The 20423-nt window shown below is 37.2% G+C and overlaps 1 protein-coding gene across 2 annotated transcripts in view; it reads left to right on the top strand.

Moving 5' to 3' along the window:
* CUL1 (cullin 1) overlaps positions 1 to 20423 on the top strand; it is a 66591-nt gene that overhangs the window by 20439 nt on the left and 25729 nt on the right. For both annotated transcript variants that reach the window (XM_080932613.1, XM_080932614.1), the window contains exons 2-5: positions 5423 to 5723; positions 14215 to 14389; positions 16356 to 16523; positions 20320 to 20370. In XM_080932613.1, the coding sequence (XP_080788739.1) occupies positions 5584 to 5723; positions 14215 to 14389; positions 16356 to 16523; positions 20320 to 20370 (534 nt within the window). In that variant the 5' untranslated portion in view covers positions 5423 to 5583. The remainder of the gene's footprint in view (positions 1 to 5422; positions 5724 to 14214; positions 14390 to 16355; positions 16524 to 20319; positions 20371 to 20423) is intronic.

The following is a 20423-nucleotide window of genomic DNA, read 5'->3' as shown; positions in this document are numbered from 1 at the left end:
GTCCTTGTATTTAGAGCATAGATGTTCAGGATTGAGAGTTCATGAGTTTTGTGTATGCAGCAAAATGCTGGATTCTGTTTATGTATCCAGTCTGATAGTCTATGACTTTATTGGGGAATAGAGTCCATTGATGTTAAGAGATATTAAGGAGTAGTGATTGTTGTTTCCTGGTTTTTTTGTTTTTTTTTTTTTTTTTTTTTTTGGTTTGAGGTAGAATTATGTTTGTGTGCTTTTCTTTTTTTGGTTTTCTTGCATGATAATTTTCTTGCTTTTTCTAGGTTGTAGTTCTCCTCCTTGTTTTGGATTTTCCGTTTATTATCCTTTGTAGGGCTGTATTTGTGGTCAGATATTGTGTAAATATGGTTTTGTCCTGGAATATCTTGGTCTCTCCATGTATGGTAATTCAGAGTTTTGCTGGATATAGTAATCAGGGCTGGCATTTGTGTTCTCTTAGAGTGGCTTTCATAGTTTCTGTTGAGAAGTCTGGTGTAATTCTGATTGGTCTGCCTTTATATGTTACTTGTCCTTTTACCCTTACTGCTTTTAGTATTTTTTTCTTTGTTTTGAACATTTGGTGTTTTGACTATTATGTGTTGGGAAGAATTTCTTTTCTGGTCCAATCTATTTGGAGTTCTGTAGGCTTCTTGTATGTTTATGGTCATCTCGTTCTTAAGGGTAGGGGAGTTTTCTTCTATGAATTTGTTGAAGATATTTACTGTGCCTTCTAGTTGGTATTATTGGCCCTCTTCCACACCTATTATCCTTAGGTTTGTTCTTCTCATTATGTCCTGGATCTCCTGGACATCTTGGGTTAGGAGCTTTTTGATTTTCTCTGACTGTTGTGTCAATGTTTTCTATGTTGTCTTTTGCCCCTGAGATCCTCTCTTCCATCTCTTGTAGTCTGTTGGTGATCCTTGCATCTATGACTCCTGATTTCTTTCTTAGGTTTTCTATCTCCAGGGTTGTCTCCTTTTGTGATTTCTTTATTGTTTCTATTTCCATTTTCAATTTCTTCACCTGTTTGGTTGTGTTTTCCTGTAGTTCTTTAAGTGATTTCTCCTCGTTCTCCTGTAATTGAGGGAATTTTTCATGCACTTCTCAAGGATCTCCATCATCATCATGAAGTATGATTTTAAAGTTAAATCTTGTTTTTCTGGTGTGTTGGGAAATCCACTACTTGCTGTGGTCGGAGAAATAGGTTCTGATGTTGCCAGGTTGTCTTGGTTTCCATTGCTTAGGTTCTTGTGCTTTCCTCTTGCCATCTTGTTGTCTGTGATTATAGGTGGTCTTGTCTCTGACTGGAGCTTGTTGTCTCTCTTGTGGTTCTGAGAGCCCATGGGCTCAAGAAGGAGATTGCTCCTGGGTGTTTGGCTTTTTGTGGGTAGTGAGTTCTCATGGCAGTGTCTTGCTTCTGTCACTGTGGGCTCAGGTCTTAGAGAAATTGCTAGGCTGTTTTGGGAGCTCAGCTGTCTGCGTGCAGGTCCTGAGCCCTGCTGGGGGTCATATAGCCCTCTCTCTGGGCTGGAAAGGACCTGATCTCAGAGTGCACCATGCTATCAGATGTAATTTTCATTAATTTGTAGGCTTTATTTTCAGAAAGCATTATAACATTTTTTGTTTTTGTCCTTTTGTTTTTTTAGCAGCAATCGACCTAACTGAATAGTTAGTCTTTTTCTTGAAAACCCCCAATTCTTGTGTTCCTGTTACAACTTTGATTTGAATCATCATCTCACTTTAACACTTTTCAGCTTTGGCTTCAGCAACAACATCTGCTAAGTGTTTTTAGTCTCAGTTTATAGACGTGAAGTCAGGTATGACACATTCTGAAGGGCTTGAAGAAGAATTGAGATGAGCGCATAATTGTTCATCTTTAAGGTTTATGGATTCTGCCTTTGAGTTGAGATGTACTTAAAAGTCTTAAGAATTTGTGTTCTTTGGTGCTTGGCTTTCAAGGAAATGATGCCTGAAGAAACACATTCAGGTTTCTGGCCTCTAAGTTAATGCATGTGGTGGCTCTGAGATAGCTACTCTTGAGATAGCCAGGTCTTGCAGAGTGGAGGCTATCCTCCTTGGCTATACAATCTCTACTCTTAGGCCTGTTTATTTTGACTGCTGTGTTCCATTCTATTGTTCTTAAGACAAAAGTGAAGAATGGAAGCTATTGTAATTCACAGAGGCTTCTTGAGCCAATGGCCAATATATGAGGGTACAACTGGTTCTGCCATCTGTGTTTGTACTTTGTTGGTGATGTTTTGTGCCTTAGTTGCTTATCAGGAATTTGAGACCTATACATATTCCATTGGAATTGGAAGGAGCCTATATGGCTGGGGTTCCTGAAGAACACTGACCTGGTAAGGGGACCTATGTAGCCTTAGATGTCATTACTTCCCTCGCTGGCAACCTAATCTACAGGCGGTTGGGATCACACTCCCAAATTATGTAGCAGATCTGCAGTTGATGTGTTCTCAAAAACTTTGTCACACAGCTTGGTAATCCTGTAATGCCAATAGCACTTGAAAACAGCCCAATTTACTAAGTGTGTCTTATTAATGAGATTTTGTTGAAATTAAGCTTTGGAGAGCTCTCAAGCCTTCTGGATGTGTAATAAGAAAAGAAACTTTTACTTCTTAAACTATCTGAACTCTGACTTAGGAAATATGAAAAATTCAGGCTTTTAATGACTTAGATGTTAGAATGTAGAGGATGTGTAGTGATAATAAGCCTGTCATTTTTGGGTACCAGTATTTTGCTTTACTGCTTTAGTTTGCAGTCAGTTCATCTCACCAGCATTGGGTGGTATAAAGGCAGATTAAGCACACATAACCTACCTAGGCTGGCAGACTCCAAAGCCATAGCCTATGTGGCTGTTGGAGTGGTCTGATGAACAGTCCTAATTTCCTGTGGGGAGAGACTGCTCAGAGGTAAGTAAATACAGGTCAGCTTTAGCTACAGGCTGCCCTGCTCTCCTGGTCCCTCCAAGTTTGAAGGCCCTGTGAAGCAAGTACAGAGTACAATGCTTAGTTTGCCTTGGGTTTATGACCTGAATTATAAATCATCATCTCAGCTTAATTAGCTTTCTGCTCTTTTATTTCATAAATGCCTATAAGATTATTTATCTACACTGGAGACTGTACAGGCTTGTGATCTGCCCTTGAGATGTTTCTGAAGTGTGTTTATGTTTAACAGTTCCTTTCAATCTTAGATTTGGGTTCCTCTGCTATATTAATTACAACATACTGGGGTGAGGCTCTCTGGGAGATATTACAAATGCAAGATAAGGTTGTTCTTTACACTTGTCCTCTTATATAGATACTGATGGAAATCTTTGAGGACCTCAGATTGGTTGATTGTGAATTTAGATACTCATTGTGGATAACTAGAGAGAAGGGATCAGGCACTTAGAAATTAAGACACAGAATAAAAAGAGGGGGCAGTACAAAACACTGCATAGAGTATGTATCAAGCATATTGTTTACTCTGGGATGGGAAATATTTTGTGTATGCATGTGTCAGGCAAATGTGTAAATTTTAAGAGGACAGCTTGCAGGGGGGATTGACCATTTATTTGGAATCAAGCTGACAGTTTCAGGTTTGCTGCTTTAAGAAGGGATAAGGGTTGGGTGCAGATGGATAGTTATATGAGAGTCCACTTTATAAAGATGATGATGACCATTGGAAGAGGAACCAGTAGAGATTCAGTTTAATGTGAAGTGTCCTTGGCAGTATCAATAGCACTCTATCAGAATCCCCCCCCAAAGAGTCCTAAGAGGTGTGTACAGTGATATTCCCAATTCCGAGTTGGGCTTCTCATGGAGAATGGACTTGGGTGCTGGAGAATATTTTTCTCCGTTGCTGGTAGGAATTAGAAGTTACTGTACAGTTGATTTTAGTTTAGACAAATTTAAGTTCTCAATGGAGAAATGGTAAAGAACTGATGGGGGATTTAGGAGTAGAGGCTGATGCTATTAGATGGTAGCATCAGTCTAAAGGCTGAACGTTATCAAGTGAGGTAGAACTATGTTTCCCCAAGGTGAGTAGAAGAAAAGGTTGAAACTGTGTAGGAAACATTGCTGAATTGTTACTTTCTTTATATTTGAAGGAATCTTGCATTTGTATTGGTTATGTTTTGCATTTGAACACACATTTGATGTATGAAATGAAATACATTTAGGATAGAAATGATGGTGTAGTTTCATAAAGTATTTAGTTCTATAGCTCACATTATAAATGTTCGGGATGATTGATCCTTCAGAAGTCAAAAGTTAAATTATATGCACGACCTACAAAGGCCTTAAATGAGCCTTGTGTTGTTGTGTTGTGTGGAGCTTTGTAATGCTGATGAATAGACAGTGTGTGTGTTGAATGACTTGAGGTATCTCAGGCTTTGATTTGAAGACTAGCAGCCTGTGCTGACATCTCTCATCCCATTTTCTTTATTAGCATTTATTTTATAAAGTCTTTAAAAGTTTTTGGTATTTTTGATTTGCACTTAGAAACACTTAAGTAAAACCTCTACATCTTAATGTGATGTGTATGAACATTTCTATAGAATGTGCACATTGTGAAGTACCAACTAAATACAGAATGGCATTCCATAGGGTCCTTGATTGGTGACTCCAACATCAGAAGCATTACAAATTGTGTTTTAAAGTAGCACCATACACTTAGAAATAACAACCATATTATCATATTATTTCCATATTAACAATACCGTAATGATTTGGTAAACATTTACTGTCAAATAGTCTATATTCTATATATTTTATTATCTTTCAATGTTACAGCAGCCATGTCAGGAAAGTAATTTGCCCCCATTTTGTAGGCTACTAATTTCAAGCTTAGTAAGGTGTGAGCTGAGCTTTAAAGCTTGAAATTCAGGGTATCTTGTAAATTTAGATAATTCTTCCCAAATTCTCTGGTAAAAAGAAAGTCCTGTGTTCTTTTATCTTCACACTTACCAGTGTTAGCTTTTCTTCTAAGTGCTAAGTGAAGAATTCCTAAAACTTGCAGGCAACTAGTGAGATTGAAATTCCTTTTCTACTTTCTGGCTAAACTCTTCTTGTTTTTCTGGGAATTTCCTAAGCATGTTTTCTGTTGTGTCTTTGGAGTTTGTCTGACTATTATGTAGGTCCAGTACTATGTTTCAGCCTTTGATGACTTTAGAAGGTAAAGAATGACAGTAGTCTCTTATACTTGTTTTTCCCAATGTTTTTTTTTTAAGAGCAGTAATAGTTGAATTATTTTGGATGAAATGTGTAAACCTATTTTATGTACATACCATATAGTGAGTTTATTTCCATGTAGAAAGTGAGAATGTCTGAAATACCTATAGACACCCACAGATTGTTTCTGTCAGAGTATGTTGTCCTGTTACTGACCCCAGTAAGTAGAATTGATCAGTTCTCTTTTATTTCCTCTACAGGTTTGCTTGCAATGAAACTTTACTCTCTATACTTAAAGAACATTCTTTCTGAGCCGCTGTGAATAAATTTTGAATGATATTGTCTATTTTCAACTAATGGAGAACTAGCTGTATCTTGAACAAGGATTGCTGTACTGGACAACTTCAGAACATTGCTCACAATGTCATCAAACAGGAGTCAGAATCCTCATGGACTGAAGCAGATCGGTCTTGATCAGATCTGGGATGACCTCCGAGCTGGAATTCAGCAAGTGTACACCAGACAAAGCATGGCAAAGTCCAGATACATGGAGCTCTACACGTATCCTTTTGCTTGAGCTGTGTGGTTGGTGTGTTTAGAGTTGGATTATTTAATGTTAGGTCTTTGAATTATTAGGAATGTTATGTCATATTTCCTTCTTAGTTAACCTGTAATAAAATTATAAGTTCATTTTTACATCTCTTTTTCAGCAGAGGTATTTTGGCTAGATAGATATTTAAGGTGGTGCTGTCTAGTAACTCCAGATGTATATGCGAGTGCGTGCGTGCGTGCGTGCGTGCGCGCGCGCGCGCGCGCGCGTGTGTGTGTGTGTGTGTGTGTGTGTGTGTGTGTTACTCATGAAGGACAATTTGAAAGAGTCACTTCTGCCATCACAGTGTGGGTCTTGGGGTTAAACTTAGGTCTTTAGGCTTGGCAACAAGTACTTCTACCTGCTGAGGCTCTTGCCAACTTTATAGCTCCCTCCCCCCTAACCCCCTCTATCAGAAGGTTCTATATATGTAGATTCAGCCAACTATATTGAAAATATTTGGACAAAAGTCTCTTTATTAAACATGTGGACCTTTTCTGGTCATTATTCTCTGAGATAATAACAGCTGTTTTGTAGCATTTTCATTGTATTAGGCATTCAAACCAGAGATTCACATTGAAGTATAATGTGAAAATGCAGGTAAATTATATGCCAATCCATTATTTTATCAGGTAATAATTTAGATTTCCCTTGGGAGGTCCTATAATGGGTATTCCATTGTTTAGTTACTTTTCACTGTTCTATTGCTACAGTGAGACACTATGACCAAGGCAACTCAGAAAAGACATATAATTGGGAACTTTCTTAGAGTTTCAGAGGGTGTGTCCAGCAGGCAGGCAGTTGTACTGGAGCAGTAGCTGAGAGCTCACATCTTATCCACACACTGGAGGCAGAGGTGTTAATGGGGGAGAACATTGTATGAGGTTTTGAAACCTCAAAGCCCAATATTCCCAGTGACTCATCTCCAGCTAGGCCACACCTTCTAATTGGAAGCAGTTCTACCAACTGTGGAACAAATTATGAGCCTATGATATCCATTCTCATTCAAACCACCACACTTGTAAACACCAAGAAGTAACTATATAAAATTCAGGTCCTTAGCAATATCCATATTTCTAAGTCTCACTGGCTAAATAATAAGATATATTGTAGAAAGTTGTGTGGGCAGTATTGTTCTAAGTTTAATGCCTTCATGTTATAGGAGAATAGTGTAGTTGTATCACAGTCTGGTCCTATCAAAGTTCTAAAATATTTCCTATCCTTTACCAGGCAAAAACTAATTACCAGTTCTGAAGGACACACCTAGAACAAAAGCTTGGATAATATGGTCCTATTTGCATTACACAGTTCTACCAATTATAGTAGTTAACTTTTCTGATTGCTCTGACAAAACAGCTTAAGGAAATTAGGGTTTATCACAGGTACAGTTCCACACAGCCGGGAAGATGCTGAGGTAGAGTCAAGGTAATCAGGAGTTCAAGGACATTCTCAACATATTGAGGTCAAAGCCAGCCTAAACTTCCTGAGACCTTCTTTAAAAAATGAAGAAATAAAGCTTAGCTAACTGGATGGAGCATGTGGGCCCTGTGATGGTAGGAGTGTGCAGCTGCTGGCAGCATTGTCCACAGGAAGTAGATTGATGAGGGTTTGTGCTTCACTTGCTTCTCTCTCTTCAGCAGGTATTGTGCTGCCCATGAGCTGGTACTGCTCATCCAAGGTGTATCTTCTCCTCAGCTAATCCTCTTTTAGAATTTCCCCACCACACCCACCAGAGGTGCGTCTTGTAGGTAATCCAGAGTCTTCTGGCCAATCCACAGTGGAGACTAACCATCACAAAAAGCAATTGCATTGGGTTTTGGTTCATAATGTATATGAAAGACTATGCTACCTCTTATAAAAGTTACAAGGTTTTAAAAGGCATAAATTCCTACTATTATAACATTTTTTAAGATTTATTTTTAAATACCGTTTGAGTGTTTTACCTACATGTATGTAATGTGCACCACATCTATGCTTCATGCCTGAGGAGGCCTAAAGAGAGCACCTGTTCTCCTGGAACATGGATGCAGTGCTAAGAACTAAAGCACTGCAGGAGCTGCAAGTATTCTACACCACTGAGCTATCTGTCTAGCCCCTAATTTGTAGTTTCTTGATTCTATACAAATATAAAATTAAAATTAGAGTTTACCAGTCAGACTTGGTGACTTAGGTCTGTAATCCCACCAGCACTGAGGAGGTAGAGTCAGGGTGATCAGGAATTGAAGGACATCCTCAACATAGCAAAGTCCAAACCAGCCTAAACTCTTGAGATCTTTATAATATGGCAGTTGGGCTTACTGAGCATTACCTAATTTTGTCTTTTCTGTTTATCTCTCGGTGATGGTGTGAACTGAAATTGTCTTCTCAGCTGGTTCTTCTAAAGTCTTTTCTTTTTTCCAGCAACCCTGTAACATGTCTCATCCATGTTTCAGGCCTGGCTGTTTACCTCAGCAAGCCATTTGTACTACTAGGACTAGAATACTTACTCATCCAGTATGATCAGTTCTGGTGTCTGCAGCACAGACTAGCCTTTATAATGCTGCAGAACCTGGTAGTTGTCTCTTCACTCCTGGCTGCTGTTGCTACTCAGATCTGCAGATTCCTCTGCATTCTCTTCTATAGGCACTTGGGGTGGGAAGGAGACAGGAGGCAGGTGGCAACTTCCTATGTCTGCCTGCCTACTGCAGATTTCTATTTCCCTTTGTAGAAAATAATTACAGAAAAGCAGATCAAACAACAGATAGTTTTCAAGATAGATTGCTGATGATCTCCATCCTTTTTGGTGTAACCATCTAAACCAACAAATACATTTGGGTATTTTATCTTGTATGTTTAGGAGTCTTACACTGATCTGACTTTGCTCAGTTGCTGACATGGCTTACAGCAGATGAACCTAAACATAGGAAAGTTTTCCATACTTTTTCAATATTATCTAGCATTTTGGTAGGTCTATAATTATCCACACCTTTAGAATATGACTCAGCCAAATCTGTGCCAGAGATATACAGTTCTAGCTACTCATGAAGCTGAGGCAGGGTTCTTACAGATTTAAGTTCTGCATAGATTCTGTATGGAGGCAGGTTCAAAGCCAGCCTTCCTAATTTAGTGAGGCCTTATCTGTGAAGTAAATACAAAGGAGCTGAGGATATAGCACAGCATGAGGTCTTCGGTTCAATCTCAGTGCTGCAAACATAAATTAAGGCTCCAAAAGGAATAACTAGTATATATAAGGAGTTGTAGTTAGTAACCAGGGGAAAATGCTTAGCCTCCTGATTTCTAAGAAATGAGGGATTATAGTGAGATTTTTTAAAATGTAAAGAAATGTTTACAGCCCATGTGGGGAATTCTAGGGAGAGAGGTGGGCTGATCTTTTGCAGAGCAGATGGGAGCATTATTGTGATTTTTCTGGAGAGAAATTTAGAAACTCATTTATCAAGAGATAACAATATGTAATGGTCCATCAATTTATTTATTTATTAACCTTTAACCCTACCTTAAAGAAATAGTAGCTAAATTATGTGCTCAAGGCTCTCCAAACTTTGATAATGAGAAAGAAAAGAGCTTCAGTTTCCTGATGAATATCTTTAGCCATCAGATGTGTAAGGGTGTGTAGCTCTGTAGTAGAGTCTGTACTCAGCTACCCAGAGCACTGGTTCAGCCCCAGCACCACCAGAAAGATGTCCTGAAGAGTGTTAATTGACAGGGAATAATGCTCATATGTACCTCTCACGAGTGCTTCTGCACGCATTCTTCCTGTTGTACTCTGTGGAAAGTGACTCTGCTTGTGTATTAGGGTTGGAGGTTGCTTTTTAAAAATAGTTCTCTTCCTTTGTTTCTAGTATAAACATGCGTTTAAATTTATATACATATATAACTTGAAATAGATATACTCCACAGAAATTACTGCCATGTAAGTGGTCAATGAAGTGGTTTAATTTGTTTGTTCTTTTAGTATAAGTATGGTATATTTACTACATTCCTTTAAAAGTTAATGCATGGTCTATATATTCAGATTAAACATTATAAAATGAGTTTTGGTATGATACTCAGTGGTTAACACTGAACACTCTTGTGAGAATTTGGGTTCTGTTCTCCGTACCACATGGTGGCTCACAACCACCTGGAGCTCTAGTTCTAGAGACTAAGTACTATCTATCTTTTGTCTTCCACAAGAAGTAGGCAAAGACTTGGTGCACATATAAATCTTGAGGTATTCAGACATACTCAGAGAATTAAAATAAATGAATTCTTTAAAAATTAAAGAAATTACAGTTTATCACAGTCAATTGCAGGTAAACTTTGCTTTTGAAGTATCCCATGAGATGTTGTTACTTGCTTTGGTAGGATATTTCTCTTTACAAATGGATGTAACTGTAAAGTGGAGAGACCTATTTTATGACTTCCTAGTCTGATTATACCAGTGATATTCTACCTCTTCTTACTGTTGTCATTATCACAAGCATTCCAGTTGGTGATAAAGACAGAAAGCTGATTTGGGTTGGTTTATGGTGCTACGAACCCTCTGCTACTGAGCTTTATTACTAGCCTAACAGGAAGTATTTTTAATACATCATCCAGTGCAATCTTTAAGTGGATGTCAGTAGCAATGGTTCAGGTTTCAACCTTTAAAATACAATTTGGGAAGAAGTGGGTAGAAAGTGGTTCTCTTTACTTTTGTTGCTTTATTTGGATTTTCTGTTAGAAAATACAAGTGATTTGAGTTTTGTAAAAGTTTTAAGAGTCAGTTGCCCAATTTATTTTACCTGCGGAGTAGTATGTGACACTGTGGGTAAAAGCTATTTGACACAGCCCAGCCCCTTCCTTCAGCTCTGATGGATGTAGAAAAAACACAGTGTACCCCTCCTCCTTTCATGTAATGGGAAAGTATGGGTAGTTAGAGATGAACTTTGGGGAGACAGTGTCTCCTGTGGCTATCCTTCACCAGATCTGGCATAAAATAGGTATCTCAGGGAGTACCTTTTATAAGAGGCCACCAATAGGCTCCTGTTAAGACTTTAATTTCTGGGCTGGAGAGATGGCTCAGTGGTTAAGAGCACTGACTGCTCTTCCAGAGGTCCTGAGTTCAATTCCCAAGCAACCACATGGTGGCTCATAACCATCAGTAATGGAATCTGATGCCCTTTTATGTTTTGTTTGAAGACAGCTACAGTGTACTCCTATGCATAAATAAATTAAATATTTTTTTAAAAAAAGACTTTAATTTCTATTAAGCCTGAAGAACCCGTAACAAAAGAATCGTTTTTCTGATGTTGAGAGGTCATTTTCAGAGCATGAACCCAACTTAGTTCTCTAACATAACCCACTCTCTCACAGCATTTCCTGCCCACTGCTAGTAGGAAACTCCCATCAGATCTCTGAGAGAAAAGTGTAGATCACAGCTTAGGATCCTGTCAGCTTTATTGCTTAAGAAACTGAAGGAGTTTTTGGGAAAGAACCCAGTGTTTAAGAAGTCAGTGTGTGGGTTTGTTATGGTCTGTGGCTGACAGTATTATACAGTTGACCATTGTCTATAAAATAAAGCTTCTATTTTTTTGAATTAGATTTTTTAAAATTTCTACTACTAAGTATTATGCTTCTTGTATTTTATTTTTTTGGTCACATTGTATTTTATTTTTGCTTTAAAATGATTTGTAACTAGTTCTCTTCTATTTAGTATATTAGATATCATCCACTTTATACCATGCATCTGCACTCCATTGTTTTTATAGTAGAATTTATTATAGTATATGCGATTATATCACATTTTGTCTTTCCATGGGTTGGAGGGCTTTTGGATTAGGGGTTGGCTATTCAGAATAATGCTTTTGCTGCTGCTGCTGCTGCTGCTGGTGGTGGTGGTGGTGGTGGTGGTGGTGGTGGTGGTGGTGTGTTTGTGTGTGTGTGTGTGTTTGTGTGTGTGTGTGTTGTGTGTATGTGGATACAGTTACAAAACTGATTTTTATAAAATGGCTGCATCGGATTGCTTACCCACTAGCAATATATAACAACTTCTGTTTCTTCCCATTTCTTGTGTTTATTGACCATTAATATATCTTTTCACCCTTTTTTGTTTGTATTCAATTGAATTATTTGTCTTCTTTACTGGGTTTTAAGTTCAATTCAATTTATGGGTCCTTTCTCAGATTATGGGTATGTGGGTTGTCATCACTTGAAAAAATAGTTTTATTTATGTGCATGTGCATGAGCCTGAATGAGTATATGTGTACCATGTACATGCAGGAGCCCGTACAGGCTAGAGGAGCATGTCTGATCCTTTGGAGCTGGAATTTCAGATGGCCGTGAGTCATCATGTGGGTGCTAGGAATCAAACTTAGGTCTTCTGAGAGCCACCAGTAATGTGGCTCTTAAACAAGTGATAGCTAAGCTATCTCCAAGTCCCAGTTATGTTTTGTTTTATTTTGCTTTTTAATTTAAAATTTTTCTTTATGGTCATAATACATCTGTGTGAGTGTATGCCACAGGTATACAGGTACTTATGGGAGTCCAGAATTCCCTGGAACTGGATTTAAAGGCAGTTGTGAACCGCCTGAATAGGCTTCTGGGAACTAAACTTGGGTCTTCTAGGAGAGTAAGATGTACTCTGAACCACTGGACCATATTTCCAGTCCTTCAGTTATGTTTGTTTTCTGAAGTTCAGTTTATTTTATTAAATACATATCTGTGTGTATGCATATATATGTATATATACATAAATGTGTGTATACATATGTGTGCATATACATTCATAGGCACACATACACAAGTGTTTGGAGGTCAAAGGTTGATGTCATTTGTTCCCCTTAGTTACTGTCCACCTTATTTTTTGAGATTAAACCTATGTCAAATTCCATTATTTGACTAGAATGGCTGGCTACCCAGCCCCAGAGATGATCCTGCCTACCCAGCACAGCACCACACTCAACCTTTTTATTCAGGTACTGGGTATGGAACTCAGGTTTGCATGACAGACTCTTCAGCTGTTCCCACTATGCAGAGTCCAACTTTCCCATCTCTTCCCATTCCCTCTTAGCCCTTTCTCAATCTCTCATATCCCAGAGTAGCTTCAACTAGCTGTTGCTGAGGATGATCCTGAACTTACCTTCCAAGTGGTGCTGGGATTCCAGATGTGCAGGACCAATCATGAGCACAAGATACTTACTGTTATCTGTAACTCTCTGAACCATTGAAACATTTACTGATCTGTTGCTTTAAGAGGCAGTTCTCTGATAAAGAAATACTGCAGTTGGATATTTTATCAGCTATTTGACCTTCTGCCTGTAGTACACTTTTGTCATGTTTCTTTATAGTTTTTTACCTCATATTGTTTTAAATTATGTTTTTTAAGGTGCTAGGTATTAATCTAGGACCTTGATAGGCAAGTTCTCTACCAGAGAACTATATATTTCCCCAGCCCAGATTAATTTGCTGAAGATAGTAACTCTCCTTGAAGGTAGTTTTACTTTAACATGTTCAGATTTTCAGCTTAGACATTGGTGATTTTGTTTGGAAAGGTCATCTCCAGCTTGAGAACAGGTAAGTGGTAATTTCTGAGTCTTGTTTTTATTCTTTTAGTTTATATATTTTTGTTGATCCATTTATGATATATTTTGAATTATCCTTAATGTCATTTATTAAGTAATCTTAATAATTTGAAGATTCTGATTTTTGAAGTATCTTTATATAATATGTCCTTAAATACAGTAGAATAGTGTGTTTTGTGACTGCGTCCTGTTTAATGCTCTCCCTGTCTAACAGTAGTAGTTGTCATAAAGGTTATCACAGAGGCAGTGCTCTCTCTGCCTCTGTCCTCCCCATCTGCAAGTTCTGTCATGCTGATATGTAGAGGTGGCTGGTTCAACCTTTCATTTATGGTTCTGTAATTTCTATGCCTCTGTTTCATAGTGGTGTGTTGACCCAATGCTATTGTCCAGTTTTATACATCAGTGACTCTGTTGTTGTATCAAGATATCACTGTTCATGTCCTTTGCTTTTGTATTTTTGGGTAAGTCTGTTTCTGAGTCTTCTGAAAATGTTTTAGTTATTTCAGTATTTATAATAATGTGTGCTTCTGGATATGTTATTTGTTGCCAAGTATCACTGACTTTGATTAGTACCGGCTTTAGTTTTTCTAAAACCAAATATTGCAATTGCTTTTTTCCTTATCATTTGCAACCTTTCTAACCTGTTGTAATTTTCAGGACAGTTTCCACAAATCATTCAGTTAGGCAGTCTTACAGGTCTGGGGTTTTTCTTGGCACTCTTTCAGTAATGTTCCACCTGCTTTTTAGGCCTGTGGGCATCCTTGTGAATGGGCTCACTGTCTTTAATTTTACCAGTAGTGTGATGGGCATAACTTTCTATTCTTTTATTGGGAATCTATGGATATATAAACAGAGGGAAATATGTTCATGTTCATCACTGTTATATCTATGGTATGTGTTACTTTCCTTAACTTTCTCCAAGTCATGTTTATAACTACTGTACTAGTGTGCATCAGTCCAACCAAGCCCGGGGTGCTGGAGTCCCTCCTTCCAAGTCAAAAAAGGGGCAGACTCCTGGGGGAGCTCAGTTTGTTGGCTTGGAATTATACAAACGATTGAAGGAATTTTTGAAGAATTACTTGACAAATCTTCTTAAGGTAAGATGTCTCTATGTTTTTTAAGCATATGAAAATGTCTGTTTTATTTTTTCTTAAGTGCAATGATTTTGTTGGGACTACCATCTCTGTCATATTTGCTGCTTTAGATTGACATTGTGCTTACAGTGGTTCAGCTTTTAACTATGAGTTAGCAGCTCATTAGCTCAAACCATTGCTTAGGCAAGAGTGAGTCTTTTTTCTCTTCTCCCTTTTGTTTTCGTCTTTTCCAAAATAGGGTTTCTCTCTGAAGCCTTGGCTGTTCTGTAACTCAATTTGTAAACCACCTGCCTCCTGAGTATTGGGATTAAAAGTGTGCGCCACCAGTTATGGTGAATCTTTTAGCTTAGCTTCTGCTTTTGGTTTTTAGTAGTTTGCTCTGTAACAAAGGAAGTGGGTTGCCTTACACTCAGCAATCGGGTGGTCAGGTAACTCCCTCACCTGGTGTTGTATATGATATCTTCAGTCTAAGAGATATTTCTACTCCTACCTGAGAAAGTTCTCAGAGTCTCTTTCTCTGTACACAGTTCATTTTTTAAAAGTTTATAGATGTTATACAATATTTTCTGTATGCTACAAAAGGGTTTTTCTTTTATTCACAAGCTAAGTGGAAACACATTATTCTAACAGACTGTAGTTGACTGATAGTGGTAACTAATGTATCAGTTTCATGTTCTTAAACTTGATGTGTCTTGCTACAGCCTCTGTCCTTTGAATTTACAGCACTTTGTAAATAGTCTTGTAGCAAAGTCTGTTCTGTTTTCAGTAGCTACTCCATCAGCAACATATTTCTATTTTACATCTAAAATTGTTCAATTTATGTTTTAAAATTAATTTCATTTAAATACATAAAACATTTGGTTGTGTCTGGGTGTAACCAGGTATTTACATAGATGATTAAGTTACTTGAATGTTATTACGTGTAGAACTATAGGTCTGCTGGACTTTTGCTTTTCACAAGAAGACATACTTCTTGTTATACTCAGCACAGCACCTATAAATAGTAGTGCAGTGTTTTCAAAGGATAGGACATACTTTGGGGATGTCATTATTATCTAAGAATTTTTTAAGTTAATTTTGTTCAAATAAAAACTAGTGATTAAAGTAAGAATAATTTGGATAACTTCCAGTTTTCTTTCTGGGGTTTTGTTAAAGAAAAAAAATGTTGTATTGTTATACTTATAAAAATACAACAAATACCAAAGTTAAGATGAATAGTTTTGTAATCTTACAAATTTGTGAAGCATTTCATACTTTTAAAAAATGAGTATACTTTTATTAAAATTTGTTAATCAGATAGATTGATTTAAAATAAAAAACCTGGGAAGATGTCCAACAGATGCTTTGGAGGTAGATTCTCTAATAAGAATTTGCTTAAAAACTGAAACACACACACACACACACATACACACACACAAAACAGGACTTGGAAGTACATACCTGGAATTCCAGCACTGGCCTATAATCTTAGATTTCAGGAGGTGGAAGAACAGAAGTTCAAGCTCATCCTCAGCTACTTTGTGAGTGTGAGAGTAGCCTTGGAAAACAAGAGATCCAAGGGATCGGAGGGTGGGTAGGTATGTACTTGGGCTTCACAATTGAATTTAAGGCCAGCCTGAGCAACTTATTGAGACCCTGTCTTAAATTAAAAGAAGAGCAGTTGCCTAGCATCTGACCCTAGGTTTAGTTTAGTCATTAGTACTGAAGAAAAAGCATGTTTCCATTTTGAAAGCTTAGAATACACTCTATGACTGCATATGTTGAACCCATGAAAAATTCCAATTTAATTTGATAATGAAAGACCTTTTTAGTGTTCTTGTGAAATTTTCTATTAGCATGTTTTTGTACACAGCAATTGATCCATAACTGCATGTATTTGTACATTTTGATGCAGCGGATTTTTCAGTAAGTTTCATCTTGATTATGTGACAAACTAGTCATATTAAAGTCTTAGTGAACTTGTTTTTAGGATGGAGAAGATTTAATGGATGAGAGTGTACTGAAGTTCTACACTCAGCAGTGGGAAGATTACCGATTCTCCAGCAAAGTGCTGAATGGAATCTGTGCCTACCTCAATAGACATTGGGTTCGTCGCGAATGTGATGAAGGACGAAAAGGAATATATGAAATCTATTCAGTAAGATTTTTTTTTAAGAATAAATAAATAACCTTTAAATATGTTGTGACAAGAAAGTAGAGAGGTGAGAAATTGGAGCTGTAAAATAAACACAGTTAAATAGTTTTATGTTTACTCTTAAAGTGCCTTTAATTAATTGGGTAATTATTGTGCTTTGCGTGGAACTGCTTGAATTTTAGCACTAGAATCCTAAATGTTGCTAGCAAATCTGAGGATTAAGATCTTAACTAGGCATTCATGTACTTTCTTGATCTGAGAGTTCTGTATTTGAGAGAGGACCTGAATTAGTTTTTTTCTTAGTCTTCAAGGTTTTTGCTTTAGGCTTTCTGGTTTCTCAGAGTATGACTTCTAAATGTCTGTTATCAGTGTCTCCTGGGAACATGATAGAGATGCAGATTCTTAGAATTTCTTCTAGACTTGGAGACTTTAGAGATGAGCCAATGGTGAGCCAGTTAGCTCCGTTAACACAGTGCTTGCCTAGTGTGTATGAAGTCCGGGGTTCAGTCTGCTGTTTTGTATATGTTAGGTATGATGGTGTCCATACCTATAATTCCAGCACTTGGGATGTAGAGGGAAGGGAATCAAGTTTGAGTCATTCTCTGCTATATAACATGTTCTTAGCCAACCCAGGCTAAATGAGACCCTATCTAAATAAATAAATATCAAAAAAAAAAAAAAAAAACAAACAAAAAAAAAAAAACTTCCAGAGTTGGGGGTGATAGCTCAGTCAATAAAATATTTACTTTGTAAACCACAAGAACCTAATTTTAGTCCCCCAGAACCTATGTTTAAAAAAAAAAACCAAAAACATGTTGTTGATGTTTGTAATCATAGTGCTGGGGAGGCAGACACAAGCAGATACCTAGAGCTCATTGGCCAGCCATTATATCATTCTGAAAATTACAGGCCAGTAGGTGGATGGCTCTGGAGGAACAACAGCAAAGGGTGCCCTCTGGTTCTACATGCATGCACACATACATCATGCTCACACACACTAAATAAATAAATACAAATAAATACTTCTGGTAAGCAGAGTCAGTTCTAGAGTAGTTGAAGGAGGATTAATTGAAAACATTAGTCTGCTCATGGGTGTGTATCAAATCAAAATCTTTTGGGATCAGTTTTATTAAAATGTCAACTTGAAATGTTTGTTGTGGCATACTAGCAATATTTTGTTGTTTCGCTTTTACAAGATTAGAGGAAAAGTAGCCCAGGTTCAGGACTTTTAATATTTCCAGAACTCAGTTTCTGTACCCTAGTTGTACTTCATATTACTGTATATGTATATAGGTTTTTATTTTGGCTTTTGTTTGTTTGAAACAAGGAATTATTGTTGCTTGGCTGACCTGGGACTTCACTTTGTAGATCGGCCTCAAACTGAGAGAGATACCTGTCTCTGACTCCCAGTACTAGATTTCAAGGCGTATACCAGCTCACCCAGTTAATTATATGGTTTTAACAGTTTTTTAAAGTTTTTATATTTTTCTTTTCTTTAATATATTTTAACTGACAAAATTATATGTTGATTCTATTGAGCATGTTTTGAACTCTGTCCATCATGGAATGGTTGATTTGCTTCCCTGTGTCAGACTCAGTGTGTTGGATTTCCTTTTGGAAACTGATTGACCTAATGTTCCATGTGTAATCTCTACAGTGGCCTCATAGCTCCTAAAGCCATTCTTGCTTTTTTATTTTCCATGTGCTTAGTTCAACAGTTAAACAAGTTTAGTAAAAAGTGCCAAGATACTTTGTTTCTCAAGAGTGAGCAACATGTGAGGCACAGGTCTTTAATCCCAGTGCTAGGGAGTCAGAGGCAGGAATGTATCTCTGAATTCAAGGCTAACCTGTATTACTTAGGAGTGCAGGCCAGTCAGCACTACATAATGATACCTTGTCTCAAATAAATAAGTAAATAGTAGACAAGAGTCAGCCATTTTCATTACTTTTAAAATCTACTTTCAAACCCCATACTTTGTTATCAAATACTGTAGTCACTATTGGGAAATGCAATATGCAGCCATAAATTCTAGCAGAGGACAGTCAGTGCCCTGGCCTAGAAATAGTATTCTCATCTGTGTCTCAAGTATGCTGCTTCAAGACCCCACTGAAGTCATTTGCTAGTTTGAATCAAAGATCAGTGGAACAGTTATAATATGTGGTTTTGTCAATGGCCTAGTCCTCAGCAAATACAACTGCTTTGTCTCTTGTAGTTCAAGGTCAAGACAGATAAGGCTTTTACTTTTTTTTTTTTTAAATAAACTCTTTTCTAAACCTTTTCCTCCTTTTTAATTAGAGAAAGTTGTTGGTTTGCTTCCAAGTCACCCAGTGGATATAAGCTGATTTCATATGTTAAAATGCTACCAGCAAAATTTGTTTCTGTTACCCTGTTGTGAGATTTCTTTGTTTTGTCTTTTACAGCTTCTGTCTTCTTTTGCTCTTTGGTTTATTCCTTTGAAGTGACAAATCATCCAGAGTTAGCCTAGGTCTGTTTAAAGGTGGAGTTGCCAATTTAGAAAGTAGTTAGAACAAAATAATTTTTTGAAGTGTAGGGATTCTGTTAGAAGCTGATACCATAGCCTGATATTTTTACTGCTGCCTTATTCCTATTTGAAGGTGAAGAGACTGGGAAGAAAAAGGTTGTTTTTCTCCTAGACAGTGAGACTGAGTCTTCCAGTACCTTTGTATACCACAAGCAAGAGTCCTAATAATGCCAGGCCTAGCAGTATATGCCTTTAACGCCAGCTCTCAGATGCAGAGGCAGGTAGATCTCAGTGAGGCTAGCCAGGACTACACAGGGAAAAAACAGATCCCCCCCCCAAAAAAAACATAAATACTGATTTTATGGTATTTATTTTATTGGAGACACCACTTGGAAAACACTTTTTATAAATTAAATTTGTTTATAATATTGTATTTTTACAAACTTAATTTTATCTCTAGTTAGAGAGAAAGTAAAATAAGACTAAGACATTTGTTTAATTTCTTGACAGTTTGTTAGTGTTGTAAGTTTCAATTGTGTTTTAGCTTTCTAATACCTCTCCCAAAAAACATTTAAAAATCATGTATAAATTTAAATTTTTTTCTTTCAGAGAGCATTTTTATAGTGATTAATCAGTATAACAGTTGAAGGAAGTTTAGGAATGGAAAATAGACCATGATATTTCTACATTCAAGTGAAAATGCATCTGTCAGGGTCTGAGGAGATAGCTTATAAAGAGTGCTTGAGTTCAGACACCTAGCACCTACATAACAGCCATGAGCTTGAGCTTGCTGCTAGTCTCTCAAGGGAGCGATAGACAGTGATAGAGCAGAACACACAAACACACATTGCACACAGTCACCTGAAGACACAGAGTACAGTGGGAGGTCTTAATTTATGTACAAGAAACTGCATTTAAAATGTACAATCAGGGTTGGAAGTTTTTTTTTATAATCTCTAAAATGTATCTTGATGATGTATTAGGAAACTATGGGAGTGACTAGAACTACTTTTATCAGGTGTTTCTGGTCAAAACTGGTTGAATCCAGAGAATACATTTCTAGGTTGAATCTATTGCTGATTTTTAAGCGGATATAAATGTCCTCCTTAACTTAGAATTTTTTTTCTGAACTTTGTTGTTAAATGTAAGAAGGTAAACATCTGTACAAAGTGATTACCGTAAGAGAACAGCTATGATTTCATTGTGACATTTTTACTAAGTTTGATCTAAAGATTTTGGTAAAATTAAGAACTCAGATTAATGTCTGTGACAAGTTTCAGGAATATTCAACACATCTTTTCCTCTTTCTCATCCAGCTTGCATTGGTGACATGGAGGGATTGTTTGTTCAGGCCATTGAATAAACAGGTATTTACTATGGAATATTTGTGTTTCCTTAAAAAAAAAGCTTTCTATTTTTT

Source organism: Micromys minutus (genome assembly GCF_963924665.1).
Source record: "Micromys minutus genome assembly, chromosome: 18".
Taxonomy (NCBI): domain Eukaryota; kingdom Metazoa; phylum Chordata; class Mammalia; order Rodentia; family Muridae; genus Micromys; species Micromys minutus.
Note: the sequence above shows the minus strand (reverse complement) of the source record. Positions and strands in the feature narration are given on the sequence as shown.